Source organism: Trametes versicolor, assembly GCF_000271585.1.
Source record: "Trametes versicolor FP-101664 SS1 unplaced genomic scaffold TRAVEscaffold_10, whole genome shotgun sequence".
In the NCBI taxonomy this organism is placed as follows: Eukaryota; Fungi; Basidiomycota; class Agaricomycetes; order Polyporales; family Polyporaceae; genus Trametes; species Trametes versicolor.
Window position 1 is genome coordinate 53,461 of NW_007360330.1, and position 17,260 is coordinate 70,720.

The 17,260-nt window shown below is 57.6% G+C and overlaps 8 protein-coding genes across 8 annotated transcripts; 5 read left to right on the forward strand and 3 right to left on the reverse strand.

The window, feature by feature from the left end:
- Positions 1-1,511: 1,511 nt before the first annotated feature.
- On the forward strand, positions 1,512-3,168 carry TRAVEDRAFT_130304 (SAICAR synthase-like protein; the record flags this gene model as incomplete). Its single annotated transcript, XM_008043911.1, has 5 exons — positions 1,512-1,763; positions 1,810-1,889; positions 1,938-2,622; positions 2,684-2,992; positions 3,058-3,168. The coding sequence occupies 5 exons, from the start codon at positions 1,512-1,514 to the stop codon at positions 3,166-3,168; spliced, it is 1,437 nt and encodes a 478-aa protein (XP_008042102.1).
- Positions 3,169-4,369: 1,201 nt separating this feature from the next.
- On the forward strand, positions 4,370-5,315 carry TRAVEDRAFT_50749 (uncharacterized protein; the record flags this gene model as incomplete). Its single annotated transcript, XM_008043692.1, has 3 exons — positions 4,370-4,593; positions 4,651-4,795; positions 4,845-5,315. 3 exons carry the CDS (start codon positions 4,370-4,372, stop codon positions 5,313-5,315), a joined length of 840 nt encoding a protein of 279 aa, XP_008041883.1.
- Positions 5,316-5,914: 599 nt separating this feature from the next.
- TRAVEDRAFT_73819 (uncharacterized protein) lies at positions 5,915-7,710 on the forward strand (the record flags this gene model as incomplete). Its single annotated transcript, XM_008043912.1, has 3 exons — positions 5,915-5,923; positions 5,983-6,234; positions 6,286-7,710. The coding sequence occupies 3 exons, from the start codon at positions 5,915-5,917 to the stop codon at positions 7,708-7,710; spliced, it is 1,686 nt and encodes a 561-aa protein (XP_008042103.1).
- Positions 7,711-8,487: 777 nt separating this feature from the next.
- TRAVEDRAFT_73820 (NAD-P-binding protein) lies at positions 8,488-9,572 on the forward strand (the record flags this gene model as incomplete). Its single annotated transcript, XM_008043913.1, has 5 exons — positions 8,488-8,528; positions 8,590-8,839; positions 8,902-9,144; positions 9,217-9,286; positions 9,364-9,572. The coding sequence occupies 5 exons, from the start codon at positions 8,488-8,490 to the stop codon at positions 9,492-9,494; spliced, it is 735 nt and encodes a 244-aa protein (XP_008042104.1). The 3' UTR covers positions 9,495-9,572.
- Positions 9,573-9,975: 403 nt separating this feature from the next.
- Positions 9,976-10,970, forward strand: TRAVEDRAFT_50752 (NAD-P-binding protein; the record flags this gene model as incomplete). The annotated part of the gene is made up of 5 exons (XM_008043693.1): positions 9,976-10,016; positions 10,085-10,334; positions 10,406-10,648; positions 10,716-10,785; positions 10,840-10,970. 5 exons carry the CDS (start codon positions 9,976-9,978, stop codon positions 10,968-10,970), a joined length of 735 nt encoding a protein of 244 aa, XP_008041884.1.
- A 264-nt stretch (positions 10,971-11,234) lies between these two features.
- Positions 11,235-12,210, reverse strand: TRAVEDRAFT_50753 (NAD-P-binding protein; the record flags this gene model as incomplete). Its single annotated transcript, XM_008043694.1, has 5 exons — positions 11,235-11,365; positions 11,430-11,499; positions 11,562-11,801; positions 11,854-12,103; positions 12,170-12,210. The coding sequence occupies 5 exons, from the start codon at positions 12,208-12,210 to the stop codon at positions 11,235-11,237; spliced, it is 732 nt and encodes a 243-aa protein (XP_008041885.1).
- Positions 12,211-12,759: 549 nt separating this feature from the next.
- TRAVEDRAFT_73821 (NAD-P-binding protein) lies at positions 12,760-13,739 on the reverse strand (the record flags this gene model as incomplete). Its single annotated transcript, XM_008043914.1, has 5 exons — positions 12,760-12,890; positions 12,951-13,020; positions 13,073-13,318; positions 13,388-13,637; positions 13,699-13,739. The coding sequence occupies 5 exons, from the start codon at positions 13,737-13,739 to the stop codon at positions 12,760-12,762; spliced, it is 738 nt and encodes a 245-aa protein (XP_008042105.1).
- Positions 13,740-14,975: 1,236 nt separating this feature from the next.
- On the reverse strand, positions 14,976-15,978 carry TRAVEDRAFT_50755 (NAD-P-binding protein; the record flags this gene model as incomplete). The annotated part of the gene is made up of 5 exons (XM_008043695.1): positions 14,976-15,106; positions 15,173-15,242; positions 15,311-15,556; positions 15,628-15,877; positions 15,938-15,978. 5 exons carry the CDS (start codon positions 15,976-15,978, stop codon positions 14,976-14,978), a joined length of 738 nt encoding a protein of 245 aa, XP_008041886.1.
- Positions 15,979-17,260: the final 1,282 nt, after the last annotated feature.

Genomic DNA, 17,260 nt, shown 5'->3' on the forward strand with positions numbered 1-17,260 from the left:
GCGACTCGACGCGCGCGCGACCTCCCATTTGGTTGCTCTGTGTTATTCTACGGCGGCATACTGCCTGCTGCCAAACCTCTGTGTCAATGTGGTGGTTACAAACGGTCGCTGACGATGCTATAAGGAGTCGGGCCGAGGTCAAAATATACATAGCGGTGGTCGGCGCGGGCCGCCTGAGAAGATGGAGTATCCGTTTTGATACAGCCTGCTCACGGTATACTTGGCACTCTGCCGACCTGTGCCTTCTCCGGCGGGTGGATCCTCCGACGCTCCCAGGTACTCCATAAGTTGAACTGCCCAAGGATTTTTGTGAGGAATAAATCCCTGCTGAGCGAATGACGACGTTGAGAGTGCGAAGAAATATCATGAGGCTTGGCCGGGTTGCTGCGGAAGGAGGAGATTGAGACGGACAAGTCTCGGAGCGGAGTTAACGGGCGGATAAGTAATTTCGGACGAGTTATCGGAATAGACGCCTGGAGGATAATTGAGGGCGGGCCTGGACGTTGCTCTCACCGCTGCCCTCATCATCCTCAACGTCCTCTGCGCCGGCGACGACGACGACCAAGGATTCCTCTCTGTCCTGATCTTCCACTCCTGACGGCAACGCAACCCCAGTCGTTCTTATCTGACTTCGCCACCTGCTGCCGCCGTCTCTCTCGTCTATGGCCGCAACTGCCACGATCCCCATCGCCCGCACCTCGTCCCCCAACTCGTTCGACGACCGACAGCGCCAGAGCTATGCATCCACCTCCCACACCTCGTATCTGACTGCCCCGCTTGGCTCGCCTCAGTCGCCGATGCACCCGTCCTCGCGCGATTCCGACTCGGTCAACCCCATCCACTCCCTCGCTTTCGCCGGCGGAAAGCAGTCACCAGCTCAGGAGGTACATATACTGAAGGTCACAGACAGCGTTGTCGAGATCGGAGAGGGGCCTGTCCCTGAACCGTTTCTGCACAAAGTTGGTGCGTCGCTCGCTCACGCCGTCCCGACCTTCCACCGCGGCGAGCAGCGCGAGGGCAGCGCGGACTCGAACGTCGGACCGCCGCCACCCTCTCCACCATCGAGTGTAGAAGACGATGGTCCTCCGCCTGCACCACGTAGGCAGCAGCTCGCGTCCGTCGAGTCCTCGCCCCGCCCGATCACCTTCGAGGAGCCCCTACAGCGCACTTCGTCCGGCTCCCGAACGCAGTCCATTTTTCCTCGGTTCTCCTCGTCGTCGCAAGGCCTTCGCCATCGCTCTTCGGCCGAGACGAGGTCGTCATTGCGGACCGCATCACAATCTGGCTACGCACAAAGCAGCGCGCTCGACACGCCCGTGACCGACGACCTCTCCTATGGCACCCCTACCGTCTCGAAGAGCTTGCCTCTGCCCACACAAGCGGGTTCGCATGTCTCTGTCGATGGCTACCTCCAACCTCCTGTCCCGCACAAACCCTCGCGGAGGAACACGATCGGGTCCGCGACGCTCGCCCCCAACCAGTCACCGCCGCGTCCGACGCGCACCATGACCATGCAGCCACACCAAGCCACCATAGAAGACGCGGGCGAACTCGCAGACGACATCGAGCTCCAAGCGGAGCAAATTCGTCGCGAACGAATGTCTAAGCGTGCGAAGGCGCAGCAGGAGGCTGAGCGGGCGCTGACCCGCTCGACGACGGTCCTGTCACGCGTGGAGGACAAGCCGTTGGTGGGCAACCTGATCGGAGAAGACCACGTAAACTACGTGCTCATGTATAACATGCTCACTGGGATACGCATAGCTGTGAGTACTCGTGTTCTCGTAGCGCGCGCGTACTCATCCCTCGCAGGTCTCGCGATGTCAAGCGAAGATACGGAGGCCACTCTCGGCCGAAGACTATACAGCGCGACACAAGTACTCGTTTGACATGTGCGTAACGCGTCGCTGTTCCCCGTCGTTGCCCTGATCCCTCCGCAGCGTCGGCAACGAGCTTACGCCCTCGGCCAAATACGACTTCAAGTTCAAGGATTACGCGCCTTGGGTGTTCCGCGAGCTGCGGGAAGACTATTTCCATCTCGACCCCGCCGATTACCTCCTGTCGCTGACCGCAAAGTATATCCTCTCCGAGCTCGGATCGCCGGGCAAGTCCGGCTCGTTCTTCTACTTCTCACGCGACTACCGGTTCATCATCAAGACGATCCACCACAACGAGCACAAGTTCCTGCGGCGGATACTGCCGCAGTACTACGCGCACGTGAAGGACAACCCCCACACGCTCCTGTCGCGCTTCTACGGCCTGCACCGCGTGAAGCTCCCGCATGGCCGCAAGATCCATTTTGTGATCATGAACAACCTGTTCCCCGCGCACAAGGACGTCCACGAGTCGTACGACCTCAAGGGCTCGACTGTTGGCCGTGAGTATCCCGAGGAGAAGGCCGCGCAGAATCCGCGCGCGGTCCTGAAGGACCTCAACTGGATCAACCGCCGCAAAACGCTCGAGCTCGGTCCTGAGAAGCGCGCGCTGCTCACCGAGCAGCTCAGGCGCGATTCGGATCTCCTCAAGGAGCTCGGCGTCATGGATTACAGCTTGCTCGTCGGCATCCATAGCATGCGACGCGGGAACCGCGACAACGTGCGGAGGAACACGCTCCGCGTGTTTTCGGTGAGTTCTTTTCTCTTCTTCAGCGTTCCGTAGTGGCAGCTCACGTTACGCCCGCGTCTAGCCCGACATGCCGGTCATCAACCGCAAGAAGACGATTGGCAAGGGCCCGCAGTCGCCCGAGGCGATCGCGATGCGGCGTATCATGCGCGAGGCCGACCCACAACGCCTCGGGACGATCACGCTCCCCGAGGAGGACACCGGCGAGCGCCAGCACTTCCTGTTCTACCAGGACGAGGGCGGGCTGCGCGCGACGGACGAGGCGAACGAGAACATGGACACGATATACTACCTCGGCGTCATCGACATCCTCACGCCGTACAACACCTTCAAGAAGCTCGAGCACTTCTGGAAGGGGCTCAGCGCGGATAGGGTGCGTCTTTACTGTTGCGGTGTGCGCATCTGTCAATGTCGGTTGCTGACGTTCGTCGCGCCTAGCATAAAATCAGTCCCGTGCCTCCCGCGGAGTACTCCAGTCGCTTCTTCTCGTTCATGAAGGCCATCATGCGAGGCGGCGGAGGCGGCGAGCGGTTCGTCTCCGACTCGTAATCCCCGTCCTTCTGACACGTGCTTCTCGTCTCGTCTCGTGGCGCGGGCGCCCTCGTGCCTCGCGCCTCGTATCGCCGTCAATGCATCTTCGTCGCCTGTGTAGCGGTCGGTGTTTAGAGTATCGGACTGGTCGCATCTTGCATCTTCGCATGTATCTCATCTCACCGCATCCACCCCGCATCCCCCTCATCCCAGTCCTCCCCTCGTACATCTCACCCTTGTCCATCCCCGCCACATCCCCTCTCCCATATCCTATTCTCGAGCATACCCCTTCATCGTCGTCCTGTCGATAGCACCTGCAGCGGGCCGTCTTGCTTCGGCCCGCCCCACGCTCGTTAGCCTTTCCTCTTCCTCGTATCTGCCCGCGCCCTCCCCGCGCTCCCACGTTCCCTCCGCCTCTCGCCCTCGCATGCTTTCTCTTTCTCGTCTTGCCCTTGGACTTAGTAGTAGTAGGATTCGTCTCGTTGTCGTCGGTGGGTTGGGCGGGAGCTCTTTAGTCGTCTCTTATACAGTATATAATGTACTACGATGTGCTGATATACAAGCCGGAATACACTTTATGCATCTCATGCCGCGTCTCGGAGTCGAAGGCTTGAGGCGCGGGCGCCGGACATATGTCTTCCAAGTCCCACCTCGTCCATTCGCACTGGACTCGACAGCGGTGCGGAAACAACTCACGTATGTCATAGCAGCTCTTCAGTTATTTTCCATCTCATGATGGCATCCTCGTAGGACCACGAGGCCAAGGCAGCTTTGGCCACGCGACACCATGAGAACACCGCCATCGAGCGATGTCAGATTATCGACGCTCCCCAGGAAGTTCCGACCACGCCTCGAGCATGAGAACATATCTGGATAGTTGGGATACATCCTAGGACGCATTTTTGGACCCGCACCCAGTTCACAATTCCTGGCGCCGCGACGTGCGTCTGTTATGCACGCCCAAGCGAGCTTCCCGCATCCATCCAGACTTTCTCACCAGCGTATGTCGCAGTGTTTTCTTGTGAATGACCTCCAAACTTACACAGCGCTCAGAGGTCGCGGACTCTCTACTTGGATGAACGGCCGCACTGCCTCATCGCGATAGTATCGTCGGCGCTCCGAACCGTATAACGGTGTCCTCGAGAGCCCAAGTCTTCAAATACCGCAACGGATCCCCCCATCGCAGTCCGCGGACCCGTTCAACTCGCCCAGGACCGGCATGGCATCTTTCTTTGATATCCTGGGCGTCGTCTTCGGTATTCTCGGCACCGTGAGCGCCGTCCCTATCGTCCTGCAGTGGCTCGAAAACAGGCTCCCGCAGACGCTTCTCCGCCAGCTCGAAGCCGTCGTGGCCGATATCGAGTCTCTGCTGTCCGACCTCGCCCAACATGGGGTTCTCTTCAAGCACACGGCTCGACGCGAGTACCAGGAACACATTGCCAGGTAAGCAGACTGGCCTACAGTCGTAAACACACGATCATGCCTGATGTGTCATTTCAGTATAGAGAAGCGTGCACGCAAAGCGAGGTTGCGTAGCTACCAGGCAACGACGTATACCGAGCAGCTACGCGCTTTCTTAACCGGGCTCTCGAAAGACGTCATAGCGTTGCACGACGAAGCCATACAGCTGCGCGCTTCGATATGCGTACGTTTCTCATGCGCGTATTCACACCCGTGCTCATATATTCTTGTAGGCTGCTGCGATTACCGCACGGGACGTTTTCACGTCGCCGTATCCTGCCTTCTGGGAACCTCTGACGACCGTTCCCGTCACCTCTCCCCTTCCAGAACCTGCTTTTACGCCGCCCGCCCTTTTCACTCCCTTAAAGTCTCTGCATAAAGTCGTTCAACCACTTCGACCCGCCCTCCGCAAAGCGACCTCGCGCCGCTCACAATACCCTCGTGATATCGGCCGCGCGAGAACACGCGAGCACACACCACGCCCCCGCGCGCAGTCGCTCCCGCCGCTTCACATCACCCATTCGCACAAGCAAGGATCGGACTTCTCCCAGACAGAGGCTTCGGGCTTCGACGATCTAGACGCGGAGGCAGACGAGGGTGGCCTGCGTCGTCGGAACCGGGGTCAGCGGAAGGTCCAGTTCGACAAGCTCGTTGACGTTCTGGAGTTCGACTCGCCATCGACGTTCGAGGAGGAAAGCGATTGATTGTTCCGTAACGCGGGCGTTCTAGATGTCTCGGGCTGGAAGACATCGCTGAAGGGGCAGCATAAGTGTAAAGGTAAGTTTCTGCATAGCTCGAAGTCCACGACGAGCACGGTGCTAATGCCATAAACGACAGAATGCAATGTATGGAGTTCTCGTTCACGTCTCAACTTCCGCTGCGACCGGGCCTTCGCAGTGGGTCTTCGCAGTCGACCCTCATGTCGAGGAGGTGCGATTCGACGGCCCCGTTCACGTCCTGGAGTTCGATTCGTGACCTGACCGGAAGGACGCCCAATATCGATACGCCCCCATCGTATCGTCTCCGAATGCTATCAGGGAATGGTCCAAATTCCGCCTCATTGTCCCACCTCCGCCCGGCGGGGCCGACAATGGATGATGGGCGGGAACGACCGGCGCCCGTGCACCGGACGTTTAGCCACCAATTCTGCTCACCGGCGCTCTCCTCCCTATAAGAACCTGACTTGAGCGACTCCTTCCCCCCACTTCCCACCACGACCTTCACTCTGCTGCTGTCCGGTACCGCAGCCCGCCCCCTCTCACGGCTACCTCATTCAAACTAACGACTTTCATCTTGCAAAACCATGGATTTGGTAAGCGGGCAAACGGAGGCGAGGTCTTAGCCACCAAGACTGACGCAAACTTGCAAAAGGCTACACATAGCGCCTCACGTTCATTCACCAAAGAAGTTGTCACATACATTTGTGATCAAGTCGCCGCAGAAGAAGATTCTAAGACGCTAGCATCGCTTGCGCAGGTGTCCAAGGCATTCCGCGACCCCGCCCTCGATGCGCTCTGGAGACGCATTCCGGGGGTCACTCCCCTTTTGCGTCTCCTTCCCCCCGACCTCTGGGAGGTTAAGCGGCAGCCCATGCTCCACACAAGGCGCTGCCTTTATGTTCTAGTATGTTTTTCTCTGCCGGCATAGTGTCACACCACTTAAGCTCTTCCGTAGACATTCCGCCGTCCCATCAGGCCGGATGACTTGGATCGATTGCGCATATTCGCGAATCGGGTCAGGGTGGTTCAAGCGAAGCAAAGTCACAATACAAAAATCGGTGCTCTCATCCATCCGGTCGCATGGGCAGAGCTTGGGAACGCCATCGAAGGCCCGCTGCTCCCTAATCTCGTCTCACTTAGGCACAACGAAACTAGGACCACGCCCCCCTTCGACGACGGCGCCTGGCCGTCGGACTTTCTTGTTGGACCCAAGCTGGAATACGCCGCAGTCTCTATGTGCGCTCGCCTCACAGAACTGGAGGCCGCCGCACGCTTCTTCTCGACTCTCTCCTCCGGAGCTCCCAATGTCAAGCACATCGACATTTCCATACTCCCCCGGTCGAAAATGACTCTTCCAATGTCGCTTGGAGTACAGATCGAAGGTCTCCGAAACCTCACAATTTTTACGGCGCCCAGTCTCGAGCTGCTGCCAGGGGCGGTTGAGCACCTCGCCTCGCTGCCGAATCTACGAAACATCACAATCATGACGAGACCCGTGAGGTCCGATATCAACCATGCCTCGTTCCCATTCACCGGCGAGCGCACCGGCCGCTTCCCCGCCCTGGTCAACGTTCGGATCTACACCAACTGTCTCGTATGGTGCGCCGCACTGGTCCAGACCATCTCGTCCCGATTCTTCCAAGAGCTCCTGATCGAGAACCGCTCCTGGCCCTCGAAGGCGCCAGTCCTGGAAGCCTTGCTCGCCGCCGTCGGCCAGCTCCCTTGCACTACCACACTGCGTATGCTTACAGTCTTCTCGGGTGAAGACAATGCCTGTCGGCACCCAGGACCCACGCTCGTCAGCGCCGCAGCAATGCTCCCACTTGCAGCGCTCACCGCGCTCACCTGCGTGCGCATCACTGGCTGGTGCCAGGTGCTCCTGGACGACGCCGTGCTCGGAACCCTTGCCCGCGCATGGCCTGCGCTCCAGTCCCTCGACTTACACTTCCCCCGGTCACACCCGGAAATCATCCCCCCTCTGCCTGTCTCGCGCCCGCTCGTAACGCTCCAAGGCATCTCCGTCTTCGCGCGTGCGTGCCCGCTCCTGGAGCGCCTACACCTCCCCCTCGATGCGCGTGTGGTGCCCGAGCTCGATCCGACTCCGCTGGATGGCCGACTTAGGGAGCGGCCTGCGGAGATACCGAGTTGCGCCCCCGCGTTACGGATCTTCAACGTTGGGGAGTCGCCGATTGAAGACCATGTGAAGGTCGCTTCCTACCTTTCACTGTTCTTCCCGATGGTGGAGACATTTTACGATGACGTTCCAGGAGGCTCGCTCTGGAAACAATGTGGGGACATGCTGATAATGTTTCACCGTGTGAGGGAGCAGGAGCGGAAGATGCGGCAACGTCGGTTGGGGGCTGCCGCCGCCTCCACGTGAGGCATCTTTGTAGCCAGTTGGCCGTGTCGTGTGGTTATCAACCCCGTTTGTGATGCTTTCCCTAGTGTAATAGTATGTATCCAAGTTATCCTGTATCGCTAGCTCGTTATTTTCTATGACATATGCTATACTATGTTTTATCGTCCTCATCTTACCCTCCGAGTCGATGGGCGCCTGTTCACGCGCCCTTCTCTCTTCCACCATGACCACGCACAAAGACTCTTTCTGAGATTTGACTCGCCTGCGGTCTCGTAACTGTTCTCTCTGGGGAACGTACTGCTTTCCCAGTACTTGTGCTTTCCGTGCTCAACAGCTATCAGCATAGAGCGTCATTTGAGAACTCTGGGTTTTCGCCTTCAGGTTGTGTATCCGAGAAGTTCTCCGAGTCATCATGTCACCTCTCTCGGTCTGCTGTACGCCATGACTCGGACACATCCACCGCCGTACATCTCACGACTTCTGTCACCTTCAATCGGTCAGATCGGTGCGCGTTTTGTGCTGCATCTCAAGCGGCTGCGACGACTTATCTGCTAGCTCCGGAATACTGTATGATTGACAGCGACTCCGGTAATGCTTTTTACAACTATGTTTGCCGGTTGACCGTATCTCGATGTGTCCGTGGGATGACTGCTTATACGCACGTCACTTCTTGGAGGAAGGTGTCAGAGACAGCCTCTCACGGGTCGTGCATAAAACCGCACGAAATAGACGGCGAGGTTGGCACAGTGTTCAAGTCCGACCCCCTATCACTCGACGCATACTCTCCACATACACGACATGTCCTCTTCTACACGCCAAACGTCCTGGCTCGTCTCTGGGTACGTCTGACTCCTCACATACCCCAAAAACGCCGCTCACGCACGTCGTCTGTTTGTCCAGAGCATCCCGCGGGATCGGGCTCGAACTAGTCAAGCAGCTGCTCGAGTCCCCCAACAACCTCGTCATTGCCGCATGCCGGACCCCCGACAAGGCGTACGCGCTTAACGCGCTGCAGAGCAGCTCCAAGGGGTCCCTGCACGTCATCCGTCTCGAGGTCACCGACTTCGACAGCGTGCGTGCGGTCCCACAGGCGATCGCGCCGATACTAGGCGAGCACGGCCTTGATTACCTTGTCAACAACGCCGGCATCGTAAGTACATCACACCGCTTCGTGTCTATCTTGAACGTTGGCTGAACGAGCTCGTACCGCAGGCCAGACAAGACACCCCGCTCACGCTGGACCCTGAGGTGTTCCTCGAGACGTTGCGCACGAACACCGTCGGACCCGCGCTGCTCACCCAGGCGTGCATGCCGTTCCTAGACAAGGGTAGGGAGAAGAAAGTTCTGAACATCTCGAGCACGCTCGGCAGCATCGCGAAAGCAGACGCTCTGGAACACCTCCGCTTCGGGGGCGCTGCCACGTACTGCGTTAGCAAGAGCGCGTTGAACATGCTGGTGTGTATCTTGCGGTGTCGTTCTAGGGTGTTGATGTACGCCTTTCGCTGATCGGAATGCATACTCGTATAGACCTACAAGCTGAAGCAGGAGCGACCCGACCTCATCGTCATCATGCTCTGTCCGGGGTGGGTCAAGACAGGTGTGTCCTCCATATTCGCGCGGTCGTGCCTTCTTTGATATCGATCGCTCACGCGGGGCTATCTCCGATTTCCCCAGACCTAGGCGGCGAGAGCGCAGTTCTCGAGGCGAAGGAGAGCATCGCGGGGATCCTCAAGGTCATCACGTCCGCGACCGTGGCCGACAGCGGCAAGTATCTGAGCTTCACAGGGGCGGAGATCCCATGGTAAAATGGCCACTCGTCTCTGCCCTGAGTCTTGGAAGAGCTGTAGTATGGGTTTAGCGAGAAGTGAAGCAGGAACAGGAGACGGGTAACGGCGGCGGCGAGGTGCCGTCACCAACGCAAGTTCGTCGACGTCGACGTAATGTGGTTTTGTAGAATTCGAACTGCGTTCTGACCTCCATCGTCCCTGTCTCGAGCTCTCAAGCTTTCCGAATCAGCCACGCCGGAAACAACTTATCTGCTAAATACTAAAACGCAGCATTGGCTGCGACGCTGATCATGCTCATAGCAGTTTCAATCACCGACTATCCGCAGCTGAATACACCCGGGCCCGTGACTTGACTCGCCGTAAGCACAGAAGCTTCCGAGACAACGCGACAAAGAAACCTCCCACGAGTCGCGAGTCGTGTATAAAGCTACACGATATGGGCCGAGCTTGGTAGGTCCGAGTCCTTTCAATCTCCCCCATTCCCTCCACAGCATACGTTATGTCCCCCTCTGCATCACCGACGACTTGGCTTGTCTCCGGGTACGTTCAGCTTCTCACCGAGTTCTCGCGAAGCGCCGCTAACGTACACTCTCCGTCGGTCTTTGCAGAACCTCTCGCGGGATCGGGTTTGAAATCGTTAAGCAGCTGCTCGAATCCCCGAACAACCTCGTCCTCGCGGGATGTCGCACCCCGGAGAAGGCGACTGCGCTGCACGGGCTTAAGGACGGTGCAAAGGGGACTCTTCACGTCATTCAACTGGATGTCGCCAACGTCGACAGCGTGAGGGCCGTTCCGAAAGCTATCGCGCCGATCCTAGGCGAAAGCGGTCTTGACCATCTCATCAACAATGCAGGAATGGTACATATCATCTTCATACTCGTATCCCATTGATTTCGCGATTTCTTGCATCCATCTCACTCGCAACACAGGGCAAGGAGGACACTCCTCTCACGCTAGATCCGGACGTATTCATCGAGACTGTGTGGACCAACACGCTCGGGCCCGCGCTCCTCACGCAGGCCTGCATTTCCTTCCTCGACAAGGGGAAGGAGAAGAAGGTCATCAATATTTCAAGTACACTCGGTAGCGTCGCCAGTGCACACCAATTCGACCACCTTGGCCCCGGCGGCGCGGCCTCGTACTCCATCAGCAAGGCGGCCTTGAACATGTTTGTGTGTACCTCGCATACGCGCGCTGCGATTCGCCCTTAGCTAACAAACGATTCTTCCCCTTTCTCAGACGTACAAGCTAAAGCTGGAACGGCCTGACCTGACCGCTATCACGATGTGCCCTGGTTGGGTCAAAACGGGTCAGTACCGCTTGCATATACATTCGTATGGATACTCACAGTGTTGCATACCAGACATGGGCACGCAGGCCGCAGACCTGGAGCCCGCGGAGAGCGTCGCGAGCATCCTCAAAGTGATCACTTCCGTGACCGCGGCGGATAGTGGCAAGTACCTGAGCCACAAAGGGACGGTCATCCCATGGTGAGGTGCACTATGAGTGAATTTGCATGGACGATTGCATGTATTCCTTTGAGCCTCTCGAGCACCGTCACTTGAACGTGTTTAACCTTGTTTCTTCTGAACTCGCATGGTCACCCTGGTCGACACTACCATCTTCGGGTTTCGCCGCCAGACGTTGACGGTAAATGTGTTCTCGTGTACCAACGATGGGCATACATAGAACGGGGATTGTACTTCTTTCAGCATAACCGCGATCATATTATACTATATTCTTTGTGCAGCCTCGCGCCTACCACGGGATTGTCTCCCCGTTGTGCCGGAAGTACTTGCCGTTGTCGGCCGCAGTCGCGGAGGTGATGACCTTAAGGATGCCCGAGATGCTCTCCGCGGGCTCGAGCAGCGCGTTCGCGCCGCCCATGTCTGTCCCAGGCGAGCGTCAGTCCTCGTGTCAGAGCACGGTTGTAGTAGCTTGGGCCGTACGTACCTGTCTTGACCCACCCCGGACACAGCGTGATGGCAACGATGTCCGGCCTATCCAACGCCTGCTTCGCGGTCTATACCCCGCTCTTCTCAGCAATCCCGTAACACCACAAATCTCAGCAATCGCGATACTCACAAACATATTCAACGCAGCCTTGCTCATCGCATACGCCGTGTACCGCCCGCCGACAACCGGGTCCGCGCCCCCGCTCGCGATACTGCCCGTCGTGCTTGAGATGTGCAGGATCTTCTTCGAGCGGCCACGCTCGAGCAGCGGCAGGAGTACGCGAGAGAGGTGTGCGGGTCCGATAGTGTTCGTGCGCAGGATCGCGAGCAGCGCCTCCGGCTCGATAGTGTACGCCGTGTCGTAGCAAGTCTGGTCCGATCGAATGAAAGTTTGACTAAAATGAACGAGAAGAAGGGCGTACGGTGGCGGCGTTGTTGATGAGGTAGTCGAGTCCGGTGTCGCCGAGGATGGGCGCGAGCCGCGCAGGGAGCGCGCGGACATTATCGAAGTCGCTCACATCGAGTTGTAGGACGTGCAGAGTCCCGTTCGCGCCCGCTTCCAGGGCGGTGAGTGCTGTCGCGTTCCCGGGACTGCGAACTGCTGCAAGAACGATGTTTGCAGGAGAGGAGAGCAGCTGTCGGACGAGTTCGAAACCGATGCCGCGGTTGGCCCTACAGATGGAGACGGAGATCAGTCAGGCGCGGATCTTAGGACGCTAGTAGAGATTTCGTGCTCACCCAGTAACCAGCCAAGTCGTAGTGGAAGCCGTCGACGACATGCCAGAAGGTGTTGATAGGTGCGTGTTTGCTCCATTCGTAGTGTCGGGTTTCATACGCGTTGGGCAGGACCTGCTGAGTAGCGATATCTGCACTCATGATAAGTATAGCACCGGCCTCGTACCGGGTATGCAGAGCGTAGGTTGGTCGTAAGCATGCTTCGCGCATGCGTGTGGGAGCGGTAGGGCGAGCCACGGTGACGGCGTGCGGAAGAACGCGCAAAAAGTGAAGCCAAAATTGGTGGCGATGCCGCTGCCGGATGAACGCGCAAGAGATGCGCCTCCTCGGCGAACCTCCCTCGAGCTTCCTCCTGTCTTCTCATGAGAGCCGGGCGCACGTGGCTCTAAAGTGCCGGCAGCTGCTGAGTACGACGCGGTCGTCCAAGTCCGAATTGCCCTGGCGAAGCGAAGACCGACGTCGCGCATTTGTGCTTCGAGAGGTGGATGGACGCTCGCAAAGCTCGGATGTGCGGCACCCTGTCAAGCGAAGAAGATGCGAAGACTCACTTGCATTGAGTTCGCGAAGTCAGCAGTTTCAGGATACTACATGGTCTACCACGGGATCTCGTCCCCGTTGTATGACAGGAACTTCCCGCTGTCCGCAGACGTCACCGAGGTGATGAGCTTGATGACCCCGCTAACACTCTCTTCAGGCTCGAGGGCAGCGTCCATTCCACCCATGTCTGATAGATGCACGGGATAAAGAGACCGTGTAGAACGGCTGCGGGTAACTAAGTACTCACCCGTCTTGACCCATCCAGGACACATTGCGATCACGATCAAGTCAGGCCGCTCGACCTTCTGCTTATACGCCTACACGATCGTCAGCACATATGCACCTACTTCGAACAGCACACGCACTCACGAGCATGTTGAGCGTGGTTTTGCTCATCGAGTACGACGTGACCTTCCGGTACTTCTCCTGCATCCTATCCGAGCTCACACTCGCAATGCTCCCGCCGTAGCTCGAGACGTGCACGATCTTCTTCGTGCGGCCCTTCTCGAGGAACGGCAGTACGACCTGCGAGACGAGCGCGGGCGCAGCGGTGTTCGTGCGCAAGATGTCGAGGAGCGTCTCTGGGTCGAGCGTAAACGCGGAGTCCCACACAGTCTAGTAAGGGCGTACATAGTCACCGGTCAGTCAGGGCTGTCGTAATGAGTCACAGTCGCGTAGACGTACCGTAGCCGCGTTGTTGACGAGGTAGTCGAGCCCAATCTCTCCCAGGATCGGGTCGAGCTGCTTGGGGAGCGTACGGACGTCGTCGAAGTCGTTCACATCAATTTTAATGATATGCAGAGTTCCCTTGGCCGTCTTTGTCAGGTCGGCGAGCGCGGTCGCCTTACCAGGGCGACGGCACGCCGCGACGACGAGGTTCGACGGGAACTGTACAAGCTGTCTGACAAGTTCGAGGCCGATACCGCGGGAAGTTCTGGAGATATGCGAACCATGTTGGTGAGCCTGAAAGAATGAGGCGAGGGGCGCGTACTCACCCAGTGATGAACCAAGAAGTCTGACTGGTTGTGGATGACATGGTGGATCGTGTGTAAGGCTTGAGAGAGCTTAAAACTGCGCGAATTTGAGCTACCGTCAAGTTAGGGTTTTTATACTTGCTCTGCACGGTGCAGCGAGAGCGTAGAAGTCGGAGATAGCATCGAAAACCCTAATGTTGTACACGGCTTGCTTCTTAACCGTGTCACCGGTTCATGAGGTTGATTGGAGTCGGATGTAGCAGGGAAAACGCGCTTTACGCCTTGTGTGACCGTCGAAGTGCCATGGGAGACCTGCTGTGGCGATCGCTAGGTATATCGCTGCAAGAGAAATGAGTGACATAGATATGAATAGTGCAAACATATATGTACCAGAGCACTGCCTGTGTCTCTTGAGTATTTACCCAGGTTTTTGATCGTTTCTGAACCAATACCTGCCATGATCTCACTGTATCCGTGTGGTCGTATGTCCGAGGCACGGCGCAGAGGTAGATAGAGTGGCTATGCAGAGTGGTGAATCTCAAGCCCCAATCTAGCAGGACTGGTGTGCGCGTTCAAAACCCACACTCCATAGGGGTTCGATTGCGCGACTGTAGACAAGCTTTGCGGTAGAGGCGACTCGGACGAGCGAGATCGCGAGGGTAGGAAGAAAGGACGAGGCTCTAAGCGCCAAAGAGCCTGGTGTTGGCTTCCCGGAATCACGGTCCGAGCGTCCGCTCCCCCTCGACAAAGACCACGGCCCCACCGGTCTCTCAGCTTTCTATCACTCGTGTTGTTGACAAGCAGGTCGTCTCGCGCTTGCATATATACCTAGCGCGCCCCTTCTTCGCAAGGAATCAAGGCGCATATTGCGGACAACTCATGTTCAACCGAATCACCACACCACTGGCTTGATCGTCGCCACGGAATATGTGCCGTCCGTCTACAGCTGCAGCATCGCCGCCGACGAGTCAAAGGTTGACTACCTTGAACTCCTACGCGCGTACACGTTGACCATGTCTACTTCTTCTCGCGCTTGACCGCAGCTCACAAATGACAGCCTGCGATTATCTAGCCTCCCCTCGACAGCCGCTGCCGGAGCTGATAAGTATGGTGTGGCCGTTTAAGTCCGAATTGTGTCGGCGAAAGGTAGACCGACTCAATTGCATATGCGCATGGCCGAGCTTCGAGAAGTGGATGCACACAGGGCTCCAATACGTTGTGCTCTGTTAAGCGAAGAATACGCGAAGGTGCACTCGTATTGAGTTCGTAAAGTCAGAAGTGTCTCGATGCAGTGTGGTCTACCACGGGATCTCGTCCCCATTGTACGACAAATACTTCCCACTGTCCGCGGAGGTTGCCGAGGTTATGACCTTGAGGATGCCGCTGATACTCTCCTCAGGCTGGAGAGCAGCGTCCGAGCCGCCCATGTCTGATAGACGCGTGGACGGTATGGTTAGAGAGCGATGTGGACAGTTGTAAATGTCTGAATACTCACCCGTCTTGACCCAGCCAGGGCACATCGTGATCACAACAAGGTCCGGACGCTCCACCTTCTGCTTATACGCCTACACCAACACCCCACCCGATCACAGTCAGCATATATGCCCCACACCCTAAACGCACTCGGGCTCACAAGCATATTCAACGCAGTCTTGCTCATCGCATACGACGTGACCTTCCGGTACTGGTCCTGCATCCGGTCCGAGTCCACGCTCCCGATGCTCCCGCCCGTGCTCGTGATATGCAGGATCTTCTTCGCGCGGCCGCGCTCGAGGAAGGGGAGCACGACCTGCGAGATGAGCGCGGGCGCGGCGGTGTTCGTGCGTATGGTGGCCAGGAGCGCGTCGGGGTCCATGGTGAACGCCGTGTCCCAAACCGCCTGGATCGCGGGTGCACAGAAAGTGACGGTCGGTCAGTGGATAGCGAAGCGAGCGAGGGGAGAAAACATACCATGGCGGCGTTGTTGACGAGGTAGTCAAGCCCGGTCTCCCCAAGGATGGGCTCGAGCTGCTTTGGGAGCGCACGGACGTCGTCGAAGCTGCTCACGTCGAGCGGGATGATGTGCAGCGTGCCCTTCGCGTCGCTCTTCAGGGCGGCGAGCGCGGTCGCTTTCTCTGGGTTGCGGCACGTCGCGACAACGAGGTTCGACGGGGACTGGACGAGCTGTCTGACCAGTTCCAAGCCGATTCCGCGGGAAGTTCTGCGAAAAACGAGTCATATTTGTCAGCCTGGATTAACGAGGATAGAGGTGCGTACTCACCCGGTAATGAACCAAGAGGTCTGAGTAGTTGTGGACGACATGGTGGGTTGTGTGTCAGTGTATGAGCGATCAGGTTAGGATTGTCTGTGTTCAAGCTACCATCGAGCAAGGGGTTTTTATACTTGCGCTGTCCTTCGACGACCAGCACCGTGCAACGAGAACGTAGTAGAAATCGGAGATAGCATTGAGCTACCTAGTGGTGTACACGGATTGCTTTCTAAGCGTCTGACCGGCTCATAGGTGCGGAGGTAGCAGAAAGAACGAGCTCTATGCCTTGGACAAGTCGTCGAGACGGTATCCGCGGAAAACCTGCTTTGTCAATTGCATGGGTTTCTCCTAGCACTGCAAGCGAGACGAGAAGCAGCGAGATGAGTAATGCGAGAGAGAATGTACCAGAACGTGCTTCCTGACTATCGCTCCTGGCTGACCATCGTTTCTGAATGGATAAAGGAGCGATTCTTCTGGTTATAGATCCATAGAAGTGGAAAGCCGTAGCCTCGCTTGATCCCGGCGGAGAGGTGGATATGGCGACATCGAGTCGCGGCCCTATGTATAAGCCAGCCTCGCACGATCTAGCTCGATTCCGCACTCCGTTCAAGCACAAGCGACTGTATCGACGCGGACGCGACCAGAGTGAGTGATGGCGTGCGCAGGAAGCAAGAGACCGCTCTAACTTTAAGCGCCAAAGAGCCCCGTGTTGGCGTTCCGGAGCCGCGGCCCGAGCTTCCGCTCTCCCCTAGAGCGGCAAAGAACCCGTCGACTCTCTCTCTGCTGTCTACCACTCGCTGCCAAAAGGCCGTCTCTTTGCTCTTGCATATCTAGCGCATGCCACCTCACAGAGATGTCTTCCGACGTGGACTGCGTACGACTCGATTCTACTTGAACTACACAACTTCGCTTACACAAACATGCGACTCCGCACGGCAGCAGCATCGCCACCAGAGGGTACAACGGAGTGGTACGTCGAGCCCTTGCGCGCATATACGCTCTCTTGGCCGCAGCTCACCACTGACAGCTTGCGAAACTCCAGCCTGACCATCCTCCGCTGCCGGTACACGCACCTGCGCTGCCCTCGTACCTCCGTCTGCCGCACACCACAAGCTCGACGTCGACGCGGAGATAGCAGCGCACATAGCATCCTGCAGCGTCCTTGTACGTAGTACGCCCGTCCCTCCTGACGAATCACCGACCGCACCTGATCACGTTGCCTTCCTCCTGGTACTAGGTGCTTCTATTGCGCAATTCGCATGAATTGTAGCACCAGTCATGCCAAGGAGTGCGCAGGCCGGCGATCCCGCTCTACACTCCAGAATATCCGAATAC